Source organism: Mugil cephalus, chromosome 16 (assembly GCF_022458985.1).
Source record: "Mugil cephalus isolate CIBA_MC_2020 chromosome 16, CIBA_Mcephalus_1.1, whole genome shotgun sequence".
Classification (NCBI taxonomy): domain Eukaryota; kingdom Metazoa; phylum Chordata; class Actinopteri; order Mugiliformes; family Mugilidae; genus Mugil; species Mugil cephalus.
This window is the reverse complement of record NC_061785.1, coordinates 16,296,758-16,316,506: the sequence shown is the minus strand read 5'-3', so window position 1 is coordinate 16,316,506 and position 19,749 is coordinate 16,296,758. Positions and strand designations below refer to the sequence as shown.

The 19,749-nt window shown below is 43.7% G+C and overlaps 2 protein-coding genes across 2 annotated transcripts in view; both read left to right on the top strand.

The window, feature by feature from the left end:
* The first annotated feature begins 616 nt into the window (after nt 1-616).
* LOC125022191 (transmembrane protein 238-like) lies at nt 617-3,710 on the top strand. The gene has a single exon (XM_047608609.1). It carries the CDS (start codon nt 886-888, stop codon nt 1,372-1,374), a length of 489 nt encoding a protein of 162 aa, XP_047464565.1. The 5' UTR covers nt 617-885; the 3' UTR covers nt 1,375-3,710.
* A 1,099-nt stretch (nt 3,711-4,809) lies between these two features.
* snx29 (sorting nexin 29) overlaps nt 4,810-19,749 on the top strand; it is a 143,989-nt gene continuing 129,049 nt past the window's right edge. Inside the window, exons 1-11 of the mRNA XM_047609141.1 lie at nt 4,810-5,233; nt 6,646-6,710; nt 7,629-7,681; nt 7,936-8,060; nt 10,085-10,265; nt 10,520-10,590; nt 12,180-12,437; nt 14,685-15,087; nt 15,888-16,000; nt 16,262-16,358; nt 16,533-16,615. Coding sequence (XP_047465097.1) covers nt 5,227-5,233; nt 6,646-6,710; nt 7,629-7,681; nt 7,936-8,060; nt 10,085-10,265; nt 10,520-10,590; nt 12,180-12,437; nt 14,685-15,087; nt 15,888-16,000; nt 16,262-16,358; nt 16,533-16,615 — 1,456 coding nt within the window. The 5' untranslated portion in view covers nt 4,810-5,226. The remainder of the gene's footprint in view (nt 5,234-6,645; nt 6,711-7,628; nt 7,682-7,935; nt 8,061-10,084; nt 10,266-10,519; nt 10,591-12,179; nt 12,438-14,684; nt 15,088-15,887; nt 16,001-16,261; nt 16,359-16,532; nt 16,616-19,749) is intronic.

The window sequence follows — 19,749 nt, the reverse complement described above, 5'->3', positions numbered from 1 at the left end:
CATTGTTAGGAGGTGGGCTGGGTCTGTGTTCATTCAGCTGTGTGGGTGCGGTGGGCCATCTGGAATTACACTTTGTCCGCGGGTTACCATGCAGGAGAACAAGAGATGCAGACACTCACCCTACAGGTGATATAGCTCCTTCCTTCCGTGAGGTTTTCTACGTTCACAGATGACTTCAGTACCGACTTTGTGAACAAACAAAGGCGGCTCAAGAGAAAATTAAAGAAGCAAGTTGGAGCGTTGTGGATTTTCGTGCGTCGAAAAAGAGGTTCTTAGGGGGACGAATCCAAAGCTTCAAACGGGTCACAGCCATGGAGGCAATTGGAGAAACTTCGTCTGCGGAACACTGCGGGAGTCAAAGCCTGTATCCTGACCCACGGTCCACAACCACAGGCTGTTCCTACCTCCACAAACCCATCATTGTGATGGTGATGGGTTCTCTCATGTCGGCTGTAGGCGCTCTCCTCTTCCTGCTCCGGTCCTCGGGGGTGGCCGAAGCGTCCCACTCGGTGGCCTCGGCGTGCCTCTCCATAGGGCTGATGTTTGTGGTGGTGGGGCTGGTGTGGATCCCCGTGCTCAAAGAGAAGCAAAGGCGGAAACGTTGGAGCCAGGCGGCTTGAGCTCGGAGGCGGTAATGACTCCCATCACAAGAAAATACAAACGTTATTTGTCAGTGATGATGCAACTGTTTCCTCATTCTGCTCTGAGTACAGTCAAGCTGATGTGGTTGTAGCTGATAACCGCTTGTGGACATTGCACTTTGACCAGTGCGACAGGACCGCTTCATGTGTTTCTCTTAGTTGAGTCAGAACTGCGCTTTATCGTCTTGCGGACACGTCGACCTCCTTTGGAACTAACTGAATCTGGAAGATCTCCGCTCGCACCATGCCGTCGTCTGTGAAGATGGAGCCGGTCGAGGAGAAGATCCATGGAGGAGTCGGCCGCTGCAAGTTCTCGTTCTGGTTCGCAGTGGCCCACGACATACTCGGCGTCTTCATCATGATGGTGGGGGTGTTCGGGGGCCTGGCCATCCACGACCTGTTCGTCTACGCCGGGGGCATCATCATCTTCCTCAGCCTGATCTGGTGGGTGTTCTGGTACTCGGGGAACATCGACGTGCCGCCGGAGGAGCTGGAGGACGATGTGGGCATGATCAAGCTGAAGAGAAGCGGACTGAACCAGGTTGTGAGGCGCATGTCCGGCCGCATCGCCAGCGGGATCAGGAGCTCCTTCAGGAGGAGCGGCCGGTCTTTCAGGAGAGGACCCGCGGGCGTCAGCGCACCTTCAAATGCTGGGACCAACCTGCCGCTATCCACCATCTACGACACCACCATAACCGCCCCATCCACAGAAGGGGTGTATGACACAGTGTGAACTGCGTCATGCCAGTGTGAACTAAAATCTAAAAGCAGGTGACACAAAGAGACTGATTTCTTTATGTTTGTCTCCTTTTGCTCATGGTTTTGTGTTGTTAAAAGGGATTTTTGCCTTTGCTTTTCTAACGTGCGCTTGTAATGATTAGATAGCACTGAGATCATCTGTGGATTAACATCCACGTGCTCATATCTGGCTGATAAGACTTAAACTTTGCACACAATAACAGTGGCTCTAATGACACCGCGGCAGAGACAGCAGCTTTCTCACCGGTCAATACTTTATTCATTAGTCACGTGTGGCTGATTGCAGGTTTTGAGGAGTACAGCTGTGGTGAATGTAAATAGAGGAATTAAGGAGGCCTTGTCTCATTTGGGTGAATAGACGTGAAGATAAGTCATTTAATCTTTACGACCTCGCATTGTATCATGCATTTGACGGTTAACATTCACAAGCATTACATTCAATTTTAGAACAGAAAAGAGAAGAAAGCAACATGTTTTGTTTTTGATTGCTAAAAGCAGAAGATGCAACATGTTAGGTTACTAAAACTCTACTCGGTGCCGGCTCTCCCTGAGGTTTGTGGAGGTTCCCGAGCTCTGTAAATGCTGTTTCTTTTGTGATGCGACGGGACTTTGAGCGTAAACGCTGAAGACATCTACAGACTTTAAGCTAACAGATTCTGGAGAGGACCTGTCTGAAACGCAATGGAGATGCTGTGGAATGACTTTGAGAAAACCGTTCACACTGGTTATCAGAAGAGTCTGGAGCTGAAGCAACTCTGTGAGGAACAACGATCTCAGATCCCTCTTGGACACTGCACCAGTTAAACTCTTTCCTGCTGCTGCTTGTTAGAGAATAGTGTTGTCCAATGAGGCTATATGAGAAATTAAATAATACTGGGTAGTATCTCAGCCATATCTAGAGGTAGTGATAGTTCAATGGGTGTGTTAAGATTGTACAACTGTGTTTCAAGCATGTATATAGTGTATATATAGAAATATTCTGCTTTGACAATAATTTGCGTCTGAAGTGGTTTTTCCAAAAAAAAAGTGGAAAGTGGAACTCTCGGAAATCTTAAAATTCTATGCGAAGGTTTTTCACTTGCAAGTACTAGATCAGCCATATCATTGTGACCATTATGACAAGTTAGGTGAATAGAACAGTTTGTTATCATGGCACCTGTCCATGTGTGTAAGGCAGCAAGGGAAACTTTTGTCCTCAAGGTGTGTTAGAAGCAGGATAAATGGGCAAGAGGCAGGATTTGAGCGACTTTGACAAGGGAAACACTCGGATGGATGGGTGTTTTGTGGGGTCAGTTTCGTGGGCCATGTGATCTGATCCAACGGACGACCTACTGTCGCTCACATTACTTCACTGTCCAAAATTTGTTTTGTATGAGGCTGTGCTGCTGCAGACCAGTCAGGTTTGTCTTTCTGACCCCAATCCACTGGCAAAGATGCCTACAGTGGGATAAAGTCCTCGTTAATGGGACCCCCAACTGCTAACTTACATCCACGTACCACAGGACACCTTCAGAAGTCTACTGGAGTCCATGCCTTTCATGGTGGTTTGGCAGTAAGAGGGAGATCATAATGTTCATAATGTTACAACATATTGTTATGGAGTCCTTCCCCTAATGTAAAATATGACTTTCAAAGTTCCACATCAAACTTATTAAGGTTGCCTGCCATAAAGATCTGGATGCTGTAGAAGGAATTATATTTCTTCAGCAACTTCATCTACTTCCAACATGTGTGGAGGAGGGAACAAAGTATACAGAGTGAAGAGCCGTAGAGCACGTTCTGGCCCATCGTTACTGAGGCTACATTTTAAAAGAAGCACCGCGTCCTTAACATTTCATCATTTTCCGTTACCAAGTGTAATATCATTTCCAATATTTCATGAGATTTCTATATTTGATTCATTTTACTTTTCTCTCGATGAAAAACAAAAGTCAGCGTGGTAAACTTACATTGCGAGAACCACAGGTGCAGCAGAGATGAGGCTAGCTAACTCCAAGCTAGCTTCAGCGAGACGCATCGGAATTGAAATCCAAACAACAAAAGGTGATACGACAAAAGATTAGGCGACGGATAGAAACAGAACAGAAAACACAGGTAAAAATATTCACAAACAACCAGGTCTCACAACGCAAAGAGGAACTAGTTGGACGGACAAAAGACGGGGGGTGGGGAGGATAGGACTATTTATACACTAATGAAAATGACACACAGGTAGTTAGGGTGGAGCCAGTTAAATGGGGAAAAGGGAAGCAAACCTGTTTTTTCATTAGCTACGTGTTACCAGGAAGTAAGCACAAAAAAAAACAACAACAAGCATTAAGCATGGCCCAGGTTGGCCAGGAGTCAGAGCATGGGACCTGGATGGATATGGCCCGAGGGCGAAGCACGGGGCCCAAATAGTTCAGGGGGTTGGCCCTCCAGGTGCCTGCTTGGAGGCAGGCAGAGACGCCAATGACCTTCTGCTAAGATTAGTTATCTTAGACAAAAATCCATTCATAATAGAAAGAATAAAGCTGTCAATCAAAGAACGCAGCAGGAGCTTGCCTCCTGGCTGCTGTCCTATGAGGGCAGAGCAAACCATCACTCAGGAGGGAAAACGCAATGTGAGTAAAATTAATGAAAGACACAGGGACAAGAATCTTTTCAGAATAAATGAGGAAGTAAGCGCAAGGAACCTTAAACACATGGTAGGATAAGATAAATAATCAAGATAGAAAAACAACTGAGAACCTTCACAGACTAAATCTGTGGGGCCTAAAGCCTAAAGTGATCACACAAAGGCCAGTTTCCTTTCAGAGGATAAAATGGAGCAGCAGATAAGTACACAAAGTCAGTTAGTGTTAGTCTGTAAAAATACTAATCCACTGATTTGGAGCAGAAACTATGGTAAAGCAGTACTTACCATTAATATGCTGCACCAAGAGAAGAAACTGATATATACAAAGTGTATAAAAAATGTATGTATGAATATATGTAATTTATTTATTGCTCATTGTTAAAATGTATCCTGGAAATAAAGGAATAAAACAAACATGAGAATAAAAAACAGAACAACATCACGTTAAACACGAACAAACTGTCAAAATTAACCTCAAATTATCTTCTTTTTTTTTGCACGTTGTTATGTATGATAAACAAAAATCATGAACCATGTACAAATTGTTCATTTGAAAATGAATTAGAGTTAATTAGAGGTCATTTTTGTATCCGTTTTTAAACTCTATAGTACTAGTGCTTTCTTTCAATTAATTTTACTGGTTAATAATGGTTCACTACTCACAAATGTCACGAAATACACAGACATGTAAGTGTTATTATCCCCGTACACGTCTTTCTGTAGCTCGTTTTACAAAAGACTACAACTCCCGTTGGCGCCATGTAGTCATATGACGGCAGCGTGTTTTGTCATGTGACCTCGCCACTGCTCTGTCAGTCTTTTTCGCAGTGTCACAGGCTTGAAACCGAAACATTTATTTCGCAGACGCTCCACCACACTTTACACAGGTGGTTTAAATGTTCTCAAACTACACTCCGACTCGGGCCCAGTGCTCCTCGTCTGTTTATTAGCCCGGCTGAAACTCCTACATGTCGGCGTGTGTTAGACTCGCAGCCCCGGCGCTTCTCCGGCAGGCCTCGCTGTTCACCGAGTGAGCATCTGTCCTCACGCCGCGGTTGGGTGGGTCCAGCTCGGCCACAGAGGCAGCATGGACCCGGTGCATCGCTAGCCTCCAACTCTTTGTGATTAAAAGCTACGGAGAGGGATGAGCCATACGGGAGGTGAACTGTTTAGCTTCGACCTCGCTGCTATCTGACTTTGGCTGTCAGAATGAACGGTGAGTTTACTTTGCTTCATTGATTTTGTTTTTATTTGGCACTCGACCATGAAATAGTGAAATTTCAAATCCCCCCCATGCAAGAGGCGGTTCAGCAACTTTACAACAGCTTTGCACCGTGGGCAACTCACTTCCTTCTAGTTCCCCAGTGTTAAAGTCCAGTGCATGGCTTGCAAACGGTGCACGGATTTTTGCTCTGAATAAAAGTGAAAACAAAACAGTTATATTCTAATTAACATGTTATGTGATCCAGTGTTGCACGTAGGAGCTCTCTCCATGTCACTATAACCATTTATCTCATGCATAATTCACTAAACCGTGACAAAATTATGTAGGGTGCTGGCCAGGTCCACTGTGACAAACTGGAAATCACTTGACAGACACGAGGAGGCTTATTCTTGAAGCGGAGAGTGCGCCTGTAGCAAGTAGCTGCCCTGAATCCCATTTCAACCAATGGGCGCTCCAAAGTTGACTTGAATCCCTGTGATGAAGGGCCCTCGAGCTGCGTTTAACCCGGAGCTGTTGTAGTGGGTTGGCAGCTCGAACAAGTTTAAACTTTTATCTGATATTCGGGATGATATATAACAGTATAACTGTGGATCAGAGAGAATCAGGAAGAATAAACCTGGAAATGCTGCACCAGGCTGCGGCCGATGATTATTTTCTGGGATTATTTGGTCTATAAGATTTTACAAGATCAGCAAACGTGAAGGAGAAATCAGGGTTTTATTTGAGTTTTTTTTTTTTTTTAAAAAGACAATTTATCCATCCATTTTCGTGTTGGACCATTAATTTTCTGATTAGATTTGCTCATAAATGCATTAACTGTATCCGTCACATGCCGCAGATGTGACTGAACTCTACAACAGCAGCAACCGTGATGGTTTATTACCATGCAGAACAATATTAGTGAGTGAATATTGGAGTTCCTCTTAAGTGGCTTGTGCAGTGCTGTTTGCTTCCACATGTTTTTATCATTTACATAGTTCCTGGAAATAAAAAGAGCGAATGAGGCGGAATCCCCCTACTAAAAAGCCTAGCCTATTCTGATTGGTTGGCTTAATACATATTTGAGGCTGAGGAGTTGAGAGGCATGTAGGGATGGGGAGGGAAGAGGAAAGCATATTACTGGATGTGAAATTCGTACATTTACATAGGTGCAAGATGAGTTGAAAACATTTTAAAATAATTTTCCAGGTAATCTCAAACTTAAAAATGTTGCGAAAAATCCCTAAAGAAGTACAACAAGTAATGTTCAAAATGCCAGTGGTCAAATAATCCACATGGTCCCTTTAATATTATATATGATGTACGATATATATGCCGGTTAAAATAATAACATCCATTCAGTATTAGTCTTTTTCTCAGTCCCTCATTAGCGGTTGTGGGTCTGTTTGTGTCCCCCCCTGCAGGCACTCAGCAGAGTGATACAAAGAGGCAGAACCTCCTGGAGAGGCTGCTGGACGCTGTCAAACAGGTGAGTTTGCCCAACCTGGTACCTGTATGATATTTATGTTGGATACAGCATGTGGCTGATTGTTAAGCAGAAGATCACAAAGGGAAAAACTAAATATAAGCATTCCTAAAAAAAACACCTCATATCAGACAAAGACACATCTGAGCCTGTGTTTGTAGTCGATCACAGGAAAAATCATTTCACATTCAGTGCGTGAAGTGTTTGGAATGGTGTCTTTACGAATGTGGTGTTTGAATATGTTTTACTTCCTTTATCTGCTTGCGTGCCAAAACACACCAGAGGAAGCAAAACTATTTACAACCTTGACAAGTTAAGCGTCTGCGACATTTAGAGCAAATGTGTTTGGTAAATGTGTGACTGTTTGAGTTTTTACTACTGAGCAAAGAAAGACAACGCTGGCATATAATCTGATGTGATGTCCTGTCTCATCCAGAAAGGGAAAGAGAAAGTGAGACCTGTGTTTACCGACTCTGACTCTGTATAAAATGTAAATCAGTAAATCAGTGATGCTTGTTAGCCCAAACAACAGGACAATAAAAACTTCCATAAACGGCGAGTACACACCTCCAGCCTTCTCCAGGTCACTACTATGTGTGATATTGTATTCAGGTTAAGAGAGAACGTTGAGTCATGTGTGTGTAACCTGATCCAAGGTCCCTTGATTTTTTCCTGAAAAGGAAATCAATGCCCCTGTTTGGCCTTTAATTTCCTATGGCCCGGACCGGGACACTAAACATGTAGCCACAAGTCAAGTGTTAGCAGTTGCTTGGTGTCCAACTAATCCCTGTAAAAATCCAGTCAGTTCTGTGGTTTGAGGCTGAGGAAATGTTGGAAATGTTTTATGTGCGGGGTGACTTTTTGAACCTAGCAGGCAACATTTCATACACGTCTGTTATCATCCTCCGCATATTTTTCCAGTGCCAAATCCGCTTTGGAGGAAGGAAAGAGATCGCCACGGACTCAGACAGCAGGTAAGAGAAGCTGCCTCTTACAAGAAGTGCTTCGGCTCTATGTCCGCGTGTTTATGTGGCAGCTAAGGGGCTGTTTGGTTTGAAGTCAGTAGATAATGTAGCACTTTAAACTCCACTTATCTTACCTCCAGCTGCTCATCATCTGAAAGTCCATTAAGATACTCCTGGCAGAATTTTAAATTCAACTTAAGTTTTCAGTGTGTGAATCGCTGTTTGGCTCCTCTCATCACGCTAACCTGTCCGTCTTTCTGCAGGGTGATCTGTCTGTGCGCCCAGTTTGAGGCGGTGCTGCAGCACGGTCTGAGGAAGAGCAGAGGCCTGGCCCTGACAGCGGCTGCTCTGAAGCAGGCCGCGGGCTTCAGCAGCAGGACTGAAGCAGGTACGACGGGGTTAGCGGGCTGTGCTGTAGGTTTTGAGTATCAGAGCCTGAGTGTTGTGTTAGCCTCCGGACGTGACTTTGGAAGAGGCTGAGGGGAGAGGGCTGGCAGTCGTGGAAGGTTGGAGGATGTGGTTGTGTTAGTGGGACGCTCTAAGCTGCAGGTTAATATTCACAGATGTCTAGACAGCCTCTATGGCAGAAAATAGTAGGAAACTATCTGCTTCCTTGTTTCTATTACTTGTCTGCCATAAAATCTGGCTGTGTCTATTTCAGTCTGAAGTGGGCTGCTGTTGCTTTGTACACGAGATGTGCTAGATATTACCAGATGGTCCTTCATTATTCGAGCGCTGTTCAAACTCACAAATAGAAAATATGACTGGCTATTAAATTCCACTTAATATCTCGTAAACAACAACATCAAAGAACAACTGGCAACGAAGGCTGAGTGTGTCGCTGCTTCCCGTATGGACCATAGACTGTATAAAACATGGATGATGCATTCCCACTTCCTCGTATTGGCCAAACTGACGCTAGAATTCCAGGGATACGGGCGACGCCATCTTAAGAGTTTGGAGCCAGAGTCTACTCAGTAACTAATTTAAATGAAACTACTCAGAAAAATGGACACTTGGACATATGCCATCGTTATATTAACTAGCTAAAACGACAGGAACCTAAAAAATAGCCAAAAAAAGACATTTGACCTGTCCTGTTGTCCATCTTTAATGTACAGTTTATGGTCTGGTCTATAACTTTATACCAGTAGCTGGCACTAGTTTATTAGTTTATACTTTATATCTGTGTTGGTCTTTCAAAAGGAGAAATGAGAAGAGCAACTACTGTTGGCTCAGAGTCAAGGAGTCTGGAAGGACCTTCAAACTGTTATACAGAGCTGGAGTGTGAAAAAAAACAATCGTCTTTGTCTTTTCAATTTAGCTTACTTTCGTACTCTCCTCTTGTCGCTGCTTAGCTAAGCTGAACAGCCCACTTGTCCCAGCACCAGCAAAGCCTACTAGTGTGGGACGCCCTGGGAAAACTAGCGCCACAAACATTCTCCGACGGCCCTACGCAAGAAAAGGCCGACTGTCAGATTGGAGCGTCACCGCCCTTGAAAAATATTTGTTTCTTTTACGAGGGACAACTCTATTCTCCTCCTTTCCTGTCTTTATTGGTTGCAGCTGAGATCTGCAGCCCTCTCTGGAAGTACTTCCCAAATTTCTAAGTTCAGCATGTGGACATATTTTTATGAAAACAGATCATTTCTGTTATTAAATCACTTGAAGCTCCACACCTTTAACCCCTTTTAGTAAAGAGCAATGATTCTTTGAGAAAAATTACACCATGAAAGGTTTCAAAGTCCAGTTTCATTTGCAGCGTTCAGCACTTATAAACACCATCCTGCTGACTGAGAGAAATTAACCTTCACATTATGTGTTTCTACTGTATCGTACTTGAGAAACGTGGGGGCTATTAATCCCAAATGGAAGAGCAGTACGCGACCCGTGTAATGGCTGCGGTTAGCAGAACCATTAGCATTTCTGATGTTTTTCCTGAATTTCATTTAGAAAACTGTGGCGAGGCTGAACTCAAGGATTTAATAAGGACGCGCCCTCTGACAAACTGTAGCAGCCGTACTTTTAACGCATTGCTCTGAGGACGTATGGTAATTTCATGCAAATGAGCAGCATAGCAAGCATTCCTGTCAATTAACCGAGAAAACTTTACATTAAAACAGACGCCTTATATTTTTTGTCTTTTATCTTCGAGCACCTGTGTTACAAAAATAAATTAAACGGTTGCAGTTCAGGATGGAGCCGTGCGAAAGGAGGCGTAGATATTCATTAGTGAGGAGGGAGAAGTTTCTTCACGGCTACTTTTCTGAACTTTTTGAACCACCAATTTCTTTTTTTTCAATGAATGAGTTTCTTTCTTGCCCATCCTCACCTACATTTTTTCCCTTTAACTTCCTCTTGGCTACTTTTATTATATTCTCTCTTTTTTTCTTTTTTTTTGTCTCCCACTAGAGTTGACTTTCTGGTTCTATGTGAAGGAGCACTTAAACCGCCACGAGCTGCAGCGCTTCTACTCCCTACGCCACATCTCCTCAGAGCTCGGCCGGGGTCGCGCCTGGCTGCGCTGCGCCCTCAACGAGCACTCTCTGGAGCGCTACCTGCACACTCTGCTGGCTGACCGCCCACGCCTGGGGTTAGTACTCTGTGTGTGTGTGTGTGTGATTCTCTTTGATTAGTCACCCTCACCTGTTCACTGTACATCACTGAGCCCAGTAACAAGGACATTTGCATAAGGCTGCGCTGATAAACCGCTCACACATTTGTGCAGAACGGTGTGAACTTGTGTGCTGTTTTCATAAGTCTACGCCACGGTTACGTCCTGTACAGGTTTCGCTTCCTGAGATATTTTTGGATATTTAATCACTTTACCTCTTCTCTGTTGTTCAGGACTTACTATGAAGACTGGGCTTTTATTCTGGACGAGGAGAGAGCCAGTATGCTGCCCACCATGGCTGCTGGTGAGTTTGGGTTTTAACCACTGACCATGTCTAAAAATGGGCAAACCGTGCATAATGTCACTCAGAGAGATTTCTGAAGAGAGGTTTTGAAGCTCAGCGGGAATTAACAGCTGTCGTCGCCATCTTGGATCCACCTTTTTTTTTTTTCCAAATATGGGTCACAAAATTCAGCTGTGCATGACACAGAGGTTAACAGCTTGGGACATGAGGTGGCACCCAACTGATGCTCAAAGCAGCCACACCCTTAGCTATGCAGAAATATAAACCTTGATATAATTCAAATTCACCACCTGCACTTTTATGTGGTGATATATAAAGGCTAAGTATGTTTATTTACCAGGCCATTCACATGGTTATTTCTGTTGCATTTTAGCATTGAGTTCTCCTGTTAAAAGGGAGCTTTTGCAGGCTGTAGGCTGGTATTTGTAAAGTTTCTTGTGACAGTTTGCATTGTTATTGGCGCTATATAAATAAAATTGAATTGAATTGGTGTATACGGGGACTGACTGTTTATCCGAGCCATTCTCAAATTGTCATTTCAGGAAGTGTAAATTGAGCATTTTATCCTCGCTTGGTTTAATGTTAGTTTAATGCAGGGAACCACACAACAGAGCCAACAGTAGTTGGAAAGAACTTTGTTAGTGTAGTGGCTAAACGTTAGCCAAGCAAAGTAAAGTTTGTCGTAGCACCTGCTATTATGGCATAACATGTTTATATGGTTTTGTTAAGGTTTTATTTTTAATGCAGTTCTAGTTTACACATCAGTTGTTGAGCATGTTATGAAGTAGACCTGGAGCTGACAGTGTGCTGATGCTAACACGCTAATGATGTTATTAGCATAAACTTAGCATGATATAGTAGATATTTTAGCATACATAAAATGTTTTTGGTTAGCATGTTAACGCGTTTCTGTAACCTGCTAGAATATTGGCATGTGGTAGTCGTAGGCTGGAGCAGACACAGCTAAAACTGATTAAGACTGTCGACAAACTTCTCAGCCTGAGATGACTTTGCTGCCACAGAGACGTGATGCCGTTTTAATTTATGAGCTTCATTTCAGTCCCTCAGGGTGTATTTTTTTGCCCAATTAGTGTTAAGGATCTGGAAATGGCAAAATTTTGACTTAATTTTTAATCTAAAACTGCTCTGTTGTGGTGTAGTAGTCATTAGTGCTTATTATCCTAGCTTGCTGAAGCTGCTTCATGCATACAGAGCTGCTGTAAAGACCGTAAATGAACTGGCTTTGGTCTTGTAAAGCACGGCTGAGTCTTCCGAGAGTTGGAGCTCTAACCTTGTTTGTGTTAATGTCTCGGCTTTTTCTGTTCAACTATTGATGAGTGCAACTCAGACAAACGCAAACCCTAAAATATTAAGAATATGCTCCACTGATCTCTTGCCAGATCTTTCCTTCTCCTCTCATAAACCATCAGATAGCATGAGTTCACTTTACCCATCTCGCTGTGGGCGACCAGAAATGCTTACAGAGGAGTTTGGTAAAGTTCACTTCTTGTGATTTGAAAGGCCTCATATGTGATGAATTACATCCCCCCCTCTCCCTCTGACTCCTTCTCTCTCTCTGCTGCCCTCAGGTTTGAACTCCATCCTCTTCGCCATCAACATCGACAACAACGACCTGAACGGCGGGGTGACGCGAGGCGGCTCCTCGGTGTCCCACCTCCTCAAGGAGTCGACGCAGGGCATCGGCAGCCTGTGGAAGGAGTCGACTCAGGGGGTGAGCAGCCTGCTGCGAGAGATCAGCACCGCCACGGCCGTGGTGCCCGGCTTCACCCCCAGAGCGGACGGTGCCTCGGACCCGCTGCCCGTCGTGCCGCGCAGCACCTCTGCTGGTAGGGAGCAGCGCATAGTCAGCTCAGTAGACTTCCTCTTCTCTCTAAAGCTTTTGTGAGAAAGCATTAAATCCATCTCATCATTCAGAGCCAGAGGCCAGCTCTGAAGTTGGAATACAGCAGATCTCTCAGCAGCAAAAATTTCAATTAGAAATAAACTTTGAATTCTTGGAAATAATAATTCATTTAATAATTTCCCTAATGGGGAAATTTGTTCTCAGCATTTTTTCCGACCCGTTCGTACTCGCACAGTAGTAGACACCCAGAACCACACATGCTACATTAGAAGAGTGAAGTGTTTGCTTGAGGCACCTCAGCTGTGGATGTTGGGGATTAGAACCAGCGACCTCATGCTCCCAAACATGCCACTCTACTCTTGTTCCCCGTTCGGACGTTAAGTTAATCGACACAGGACCTGCTTTATTTTAGCGCCGCGGCATACCGAACGTGTCAAGAGGCTTCACAGAACAAACACTACAGACAACATACGGCTCAGTTTGCGCTTGCACAGCACATTCGCTGGTGGAGCGGCTCTAGCGGAGGCAACTCGAGGGATCTGTCGCGGTGATGAAATCCCCCGTGACGTCTGGCCTCTCTGTTGGACCTCATTTAGCTGCCTGCCCGCTAACATTCCCGTCGGGGAAAGCTCACACCATGTTCTCTCCATATGTTTTGCTCGGGGGGGAACCAGCAAACATTTAAATTTGAGCTGCCTTGGTGCTGAAGCTTTCCACTGGAATGAGTGTAAATGCAATTCTGGCGTGGTGCACCAGTCCCAGCCGATGTGAGAAGAACCATTGAGGTTATTCGCTGGTTGATGACTTGCTAATGCACAGCCAGCCTCTGTCTCTGGCAGGGAGATGGGAAGGATTTACCTCTCTCTCAAAGCTTTTAAATAAATAAAGAAAACAGCTGCTTAACAGTCATGAATTTACACTATCAGGTACTTTCTGAAGGCAATATACCGTATAAATCAAGTGTAAGCCTTAAATATCGAGACAAAATGCCAGGAAATTCATCACCAGAGAGAGAATCAACACAGCATCTCTGGTTATATCCTTCATTGTACATAATTCTGGACAAAAATACAGTGTAGTTTATACCACTGAACCTTTGCAGCTTTTTTATTGCTCACATCTATCAGTTAAGACTCGGTTTGTTAGTTTAGTTCATGAAATGTGTTGCTGCTAGGGCTAAATGGTTTCCTAGTGTTTGTTCAAATAATAATCCAGGGTATTTCACATCGTATTATATCCAGTGAACTTTGGTTTGTTGAGTATTAAGACGGAAAAAAGGTTAAAGATAAACATTCACTTGCGAGTTCGTTAGGTACAGTAGGCGGGGCCTTCTGTGTGCAAGAAACTAGATTGACATGTCTCTCTAAAATGTGCTGGATTCACGTTAATGTGTAGTATTTAAAGAAATTTAAATATGTGGGGGAAAATAATTAAAAAATATAAAAATGTCTAATAAACCAAAGATTTTGTGACCTCCCCTTCAGTAACTCCGCTGACCCCCTAGGGGTAGCGGACCCCCTGTTGAAAACCTATGTTGTACTTTGTAGTAACGATACATGTTCTAGTAGCAGCTTCCTGCTACGGTTTCAGCATAAACCAAACATCATAACCGTCACGAAGGAGGAGTCGGTGCAGGACTATTGTATTTGTATGCATTTATTTTGTCTTTAAATATTACATGTGTTCGTCTTCCAGGAAGTCCAACATAGTGGTTTGATATTAACAAATTAGCTTCAGCGGAAGTGGAAGATGAGACGACACTGATATGGAAACATTTTCATTCTGTTTTAATAACTGGCTGGAAATGAACACAAATGTTTTCCAAGTGAAATTACAGCAATTTAAAAACTATGCGACCATAAAGTCTTAAATATTATAGTGACATTGCTCCGAGGCCACAGAGAGAAACTAATATCTGCTTCAAAATAAGCTACAAACTAACATGTAGTTTTTGGAGCCTTTTGTAACAGGACTTTAAGATACTTGCTTTGTGACACTGTCCTTTAATTTGCTGAACTTCTGCTTGGTTTCAGTTTATTTTCTAGAAAGTACATATTTCAAAAACCTCAGTAGTTTCTTGTTGGTAATGATAGAAGTTAGACAGAATTGGTCTTTACAAGGAATATATATTAAACTGTAATAAACTTAGTTCCTACATGTTAAAGATACTGAATTTATGAAGAGTGAGACTGCTTTTTTTTCAGCCTCTTTTTCATCTTTTTCCTTCCAGACTCGGGCCTGAAGAAGGAGCGCCGGAGGAAAAAGAAGATCACCAACATCATTTCCTTCGACGACGACCTGGACGGAGGAGCCGAGGACGAGGAGGAGGGGGAGGAGGACGCCCAGAAGATCGGCGCGATGAGGAAGAGCCACACCGCCCCCGCTCAGAGCAGCGTGGAGGAAGGGATAGACCCGCTGGAGCCGGCGTTCTCCGAGTCGCCCGCCCAGAACGGCCTTTCTGAGCCCGGGATCGTCAGCTGGGTGGGGTCCCCGCACGCCTGCCGCACGCCTCCCTTACCTACGCCTCCTCTGCCTGACAGTAAGAGCGTGGACAACGAGGAGGAAGAGGAAGAGGAGGAGATGTACAAACCCAGAGCACACACCCAGGAGGAGGACAAGGTCACCTCTGATCAGTGAGTTAAACGGAAATAAAGTAATACAAAACCGACTGTTATAATAACGGCAAGTACTCAGACCTTTTTCTTTATCTTGTTATTTTATCATTGGCTCAGATTATTGCCAGCTGTACACATTTTTATGGCATCCAAAAGCATGTTTCTTCTTGGAGCTGCAAAAAACAAACAGCATAAATGAAAAAGAAAAGTAGAACATGGACCTTAATGTTAATTCTCCAATATACAGTGAAAGTTGCGTGATTATTTCACACATAAATAAATGATTCTGTGGGAAGTAACTAACCCTGGAGGCTAAACTACTGAAATCCTGAAAAATCAGAATAAAGGGCAAGATATAGACAAATATTTATCTCTTGCTCTGATCCTGACATGCAACAAGAAACCTACAGAGTAGACTAGAGGCTTTAAAATCTGAGTTGTTGGTAAGTGTTTTCCGGTGTTGTTGTCGTTAGATTCAATCTGACTTGCACGTTTTTACAACATACACCAATCAGGCTGTTATCAACAATGGGGTGGGGGTGTCTGGTCTGGTCTAGGTGGGTGCTACATGTCTAAGTAACATCAACATGAATGACAGGTTCAAAAGTTTCCCAGCAGAACACTGAATTGCCACCTGTCAGTGGTTTTAATGTTGTGGCTGATTGGTATGGTATGTTCCTTGTCCTTTAATCTACATGTGGTTTTCAGTAAGTGTATAGATGGATGACACACGGGGCACAACAACACTAAAATGCTGCCGTTCCTTCGGGAAAAAAAACAAAAAACAAAGAAACTGAAAGTGAAATGTCTTGTCTCAGAGTGGTGGTGGGCAGTCTGTCCAGCGTGTCCACGTGGAGTCCCCTCCAGGTCATGGCCGACCACCGAAGCTCGGATATCCTCATTCCCCTGAACCCTTCAGACTCTCAGCCAGGTACTTCAGCTGCTCCAAAAGCACCACGCTCACACGAGAGATAATTAAAACGCTTCCTGATTCCTCAGCTCTCAGCATGTCGAGCGCCTCTGGCCCGCACATCTGCACTAATCTTTTACTTTCTGATGCGCTTGTTTAACTTTTACTGCTGCTGAAAAAAAAAAGGCCGCTTCAGAGGAAGAGCCAGTTGCCCACCAGATGAAGTCTAGGGACTTTCTCTGACTGGCCCGCGTCTTCACTTTCACTTCCATTTTGTCTCAGTGAGCTCTGTGGAAGACACGGCCGCGTTTCCAGTTCAGTGTGACTCAACGGGATCAGTGGGAAACTCTGAGAACGCCGCATCGCAGCTGACTTTCAAGTAAGCTGTGGTTTCAGGGGAGGAATGAATGCCCTGTGCTTGTAACCGATGGAGATTTCGCTTCCCAAATAATTCACACGCCTGTACGGACAAATCTGCTCAGTGTTATTCAATCTCAGCTTCTTAAAATAAAACTGAAATAATTTACCTGTCTCCTGTCATCCTTTCTTTCAGCATGGAGTCCAGTCCACCCATTCAGTCTGCTCCACTCTCCAACGCGCTGCCAACATCTGGTCTGCCAGAGACCATGACAGTGGGTGAGTGTTGTGTTTTTTTTTTTTTTTCCATCTTTCTCTTACTAGCTCTCGCTTCCTCCTGTGCGTTCTCAAACCTGTTCTGCGGTATGAATCACAATGTCGCGTGTTAGCCAGCGTCGGGACAACTGGACAGAGGTGTGTGTTTCACAGGTTTTCAGTCACTGCAATTAGATCATAACACTAAAAAACAAAAACAAAACACGGTTCAAACACACTCGTCAACAAGGCGGTTTTCATTTGTTATGGCTGAAAGCAGCGGAGTAACGTCCCAGACGGTACATGTCGGGACATGGCTGCTGCACGTCCATCTCTGACTTCTGGAGAATACACCCTCAGATCAGATTATCTTTTGGCAAAACCACAAGCGGAAGAGTCGACAATAATGCGCTGTAAAAACTTAGAACAGATCAGAATAGCTGGTGAAATCTCCACAACTCCTTCAGAGAAGCTACAAAACAAAACATCTAACCTGGTAGTTTAGATTTAATCTTTTCATATTCCAAAATATGAATATCACAGCACGGGTAACGCTAGCGCTATGTCCTTTGTGCTGCTGAGCACAACTGAAGATTTCCACTAGATGTCCCTGCAAAAGATTGAGTTACCACTTTCTGGTGAAGTTAAACAGGAACAAAATCAAATTTGGAGGGACGAAAGCTGTCGAGTTTTTAATGGTGATGAATCCTCCGGAAGCCCTGACAAACCATAGTCTGGAAATTTCCACCGCAAGCTGTTGTCTGCTGGAAATTAAATCCACCTCTGATTAGTGTTTTCAAACCTTGTTTTTCTTTGCTGGTAAAGTGATTTAATTTGCTTTGAGTGACGTTTTGTGCCCAGAGATTGTTCATTGTTTTTCCAGAATATTTCAAAAACATCGAATGCTCCACCAGGTGGCACTGTTGCTCCAGTTAACGCAACATATTGTACGTACAGTATATCTGCGAGCCATGTGTCATTTGTGACCGTTTTTGCTGGTGAGAGAAAAAGAGGAGAAAAAAAAATCTAATCATGTCAAGGTCTGCAATTTTATCAGACTTCTGATTTGGAGTAAAGTAAAATGTGTGTAGGACCCCCTTACACCACAGCCTTACGGGCTTTTTTTTTATTCTCGCCTTGAGTGTGGTCAGTGCCCCAGAGCTAATCAGAGCTTCGGCCCTTAGACGACGCTCAAATGGATGCTATTTGATTTTTTTTTTGTTTCTTGATTTTGTGTGTGAAAAAGAGAGAGTGACAGACAACTGTGGTTGCAAAGGTGAGGGGAACTGCTTCTACTGCTGGAACTGAGCCGGTAAGAGGAGGTCACAGGGTCAGAGAGAGAGAGTTGGTGACCTAAAAAAAATAAAATAAATAAACACCGTAGTGGCTGAGAGAAACAGTCATGCAGCACTGTGATGGAAACCAAATCTTGCCTGAAACACTGTAACGTCTCTCCAGACTCAGTCACATCACACGAGGAGAAATCCATAGTGGCACATGCGGGGATACCATTTTCTACGCCTTCAGTAGGCAAGAATACAGCTCATCCAAAACATATTTTACATTTCAGGTGGAGACCAAGATCCCTTTTTCTAAACTGGAAAAATCTCTCTTGCCCTTGCTCTTCACTCACCTAACAAAAAGCAACTCCAGGGGTTTGTTCACAGTAGTTCTGCTGGGAAATGCTGCAAACCACAGAGGACGAAGCGAAAGAATAACAGAAAGCTGGTTGAATGATGAGGCTCTGAGAAAACCTAGAATGGAACGTGACAAATTGATAATGTATTGATTTTAGAGGAATATTTCACTGTAGATTGGCCTTCAATCAAGTTAAACCTAATTTTCTGTTACTTAACAGGGCAGTATGTAGGATTTATAGGGATCATTGTGTTTAGATTAGTGCAAAATAGCACGAATAAGCCCTTTATTTCTACATAAGGATCGACTTGTCACAGAAATGAAAAACCAAACACTGACCTGCTTATTTGAATGTGTGCTTAGTAATCTGATCACAAGTAACCAGCTGATAATATGTGCGCTCACGCTTGACATGTGAAATGAAATGTTTCTCCAAACGTGTCTTCAGATCCGATTACGGTTTCGTGCTTCAGATGCAAATGAACACCAACATTGTTTGGAGCACAGGCGGTAGGATAATGGAACAGCAAGTGTCTCTGATTGATTGCAATGAGGCCGAGGATGCAATGTTTGTTCTTAAAGGAATGCGGTCACAGGCGGCTCCTTTTAGGCGTGATCTGACCAGATTCAAGATTTAACTACAAACATAGCATAGTGCCATGTGATGGCACACACACGCCCACATCAGTGAGATCCTGAGGAAAATCAAACAGCTTATCTAACCATGGATGAATGAATGTTGATGGGAGCGAGCTACAGTGTTAGCTTCTCTTCTGATAATATTGCGGAGTGCGTCTGGGATTTTCCCTGGGGATTGAGTAGGATGTCGGCCAGTTACGGGAAACCTGACTGAGTCGACGTGTAATATGCGGTGTCTTGAGTGGCTCAGCTCAAAATATGTTGGATTAATGCTAATGTGTATTTAAAGATATTTAAATTTGTGGGGGGAAATAAAATAATCAGCCAAAAATTTTACGACCCCCGCGTGCAGTACCTCCATGGACCCCTAGGTGTCACAGACCTATGCATTAAGACCTTTAAATAACATTTCCTACCAATGTGCACCACTTATATCTTTGTAAAAGTCAAGGTTTCAAGGGACACTCCAGCAGTTTCAGACATGGAAGTCAGTGTTAATGAATTTCTGTTCTTTTGGGTTTCCCCAAGTCATGCACGTAGGTTGCTAAAGTGGAGCTTGCTGATTAAGTCAGGAACTAAAATCAGCAGCTGATTGGCTCATGCGGTGACATAAAAGGATAATAAGACCATCTATGAATGGGAAAATTTGCACCGTGTCATTACATCGTGTGTATGTTTAGTGTTAAAGATCAGGTTAATGACAGTGTTTGCACTTTTTTCTGATTAAGGTTTTGTGAACCCACACAGACACTCAGATGAATTTAAAACAGACTGGATTTAAGGTGTGTGGGAGAGAAACTGAGAGGAAGAAAAACGATGTGTGTGTGTGCGAGAGAAAAGAGCTTTTCCTCAGTTATTTCCTTCCAGATCTGACGGCTTGC

Bases quoted from the DNA above. Each gene is read 5' to 3' on its own strand.
- LOC125022191 (XM_047608609.1), top strand. From the start codon at position 886: ATGCCGTCGTCTGTGAAGATGGAGCCGGTCGAGGAGAAGATCCATGGA.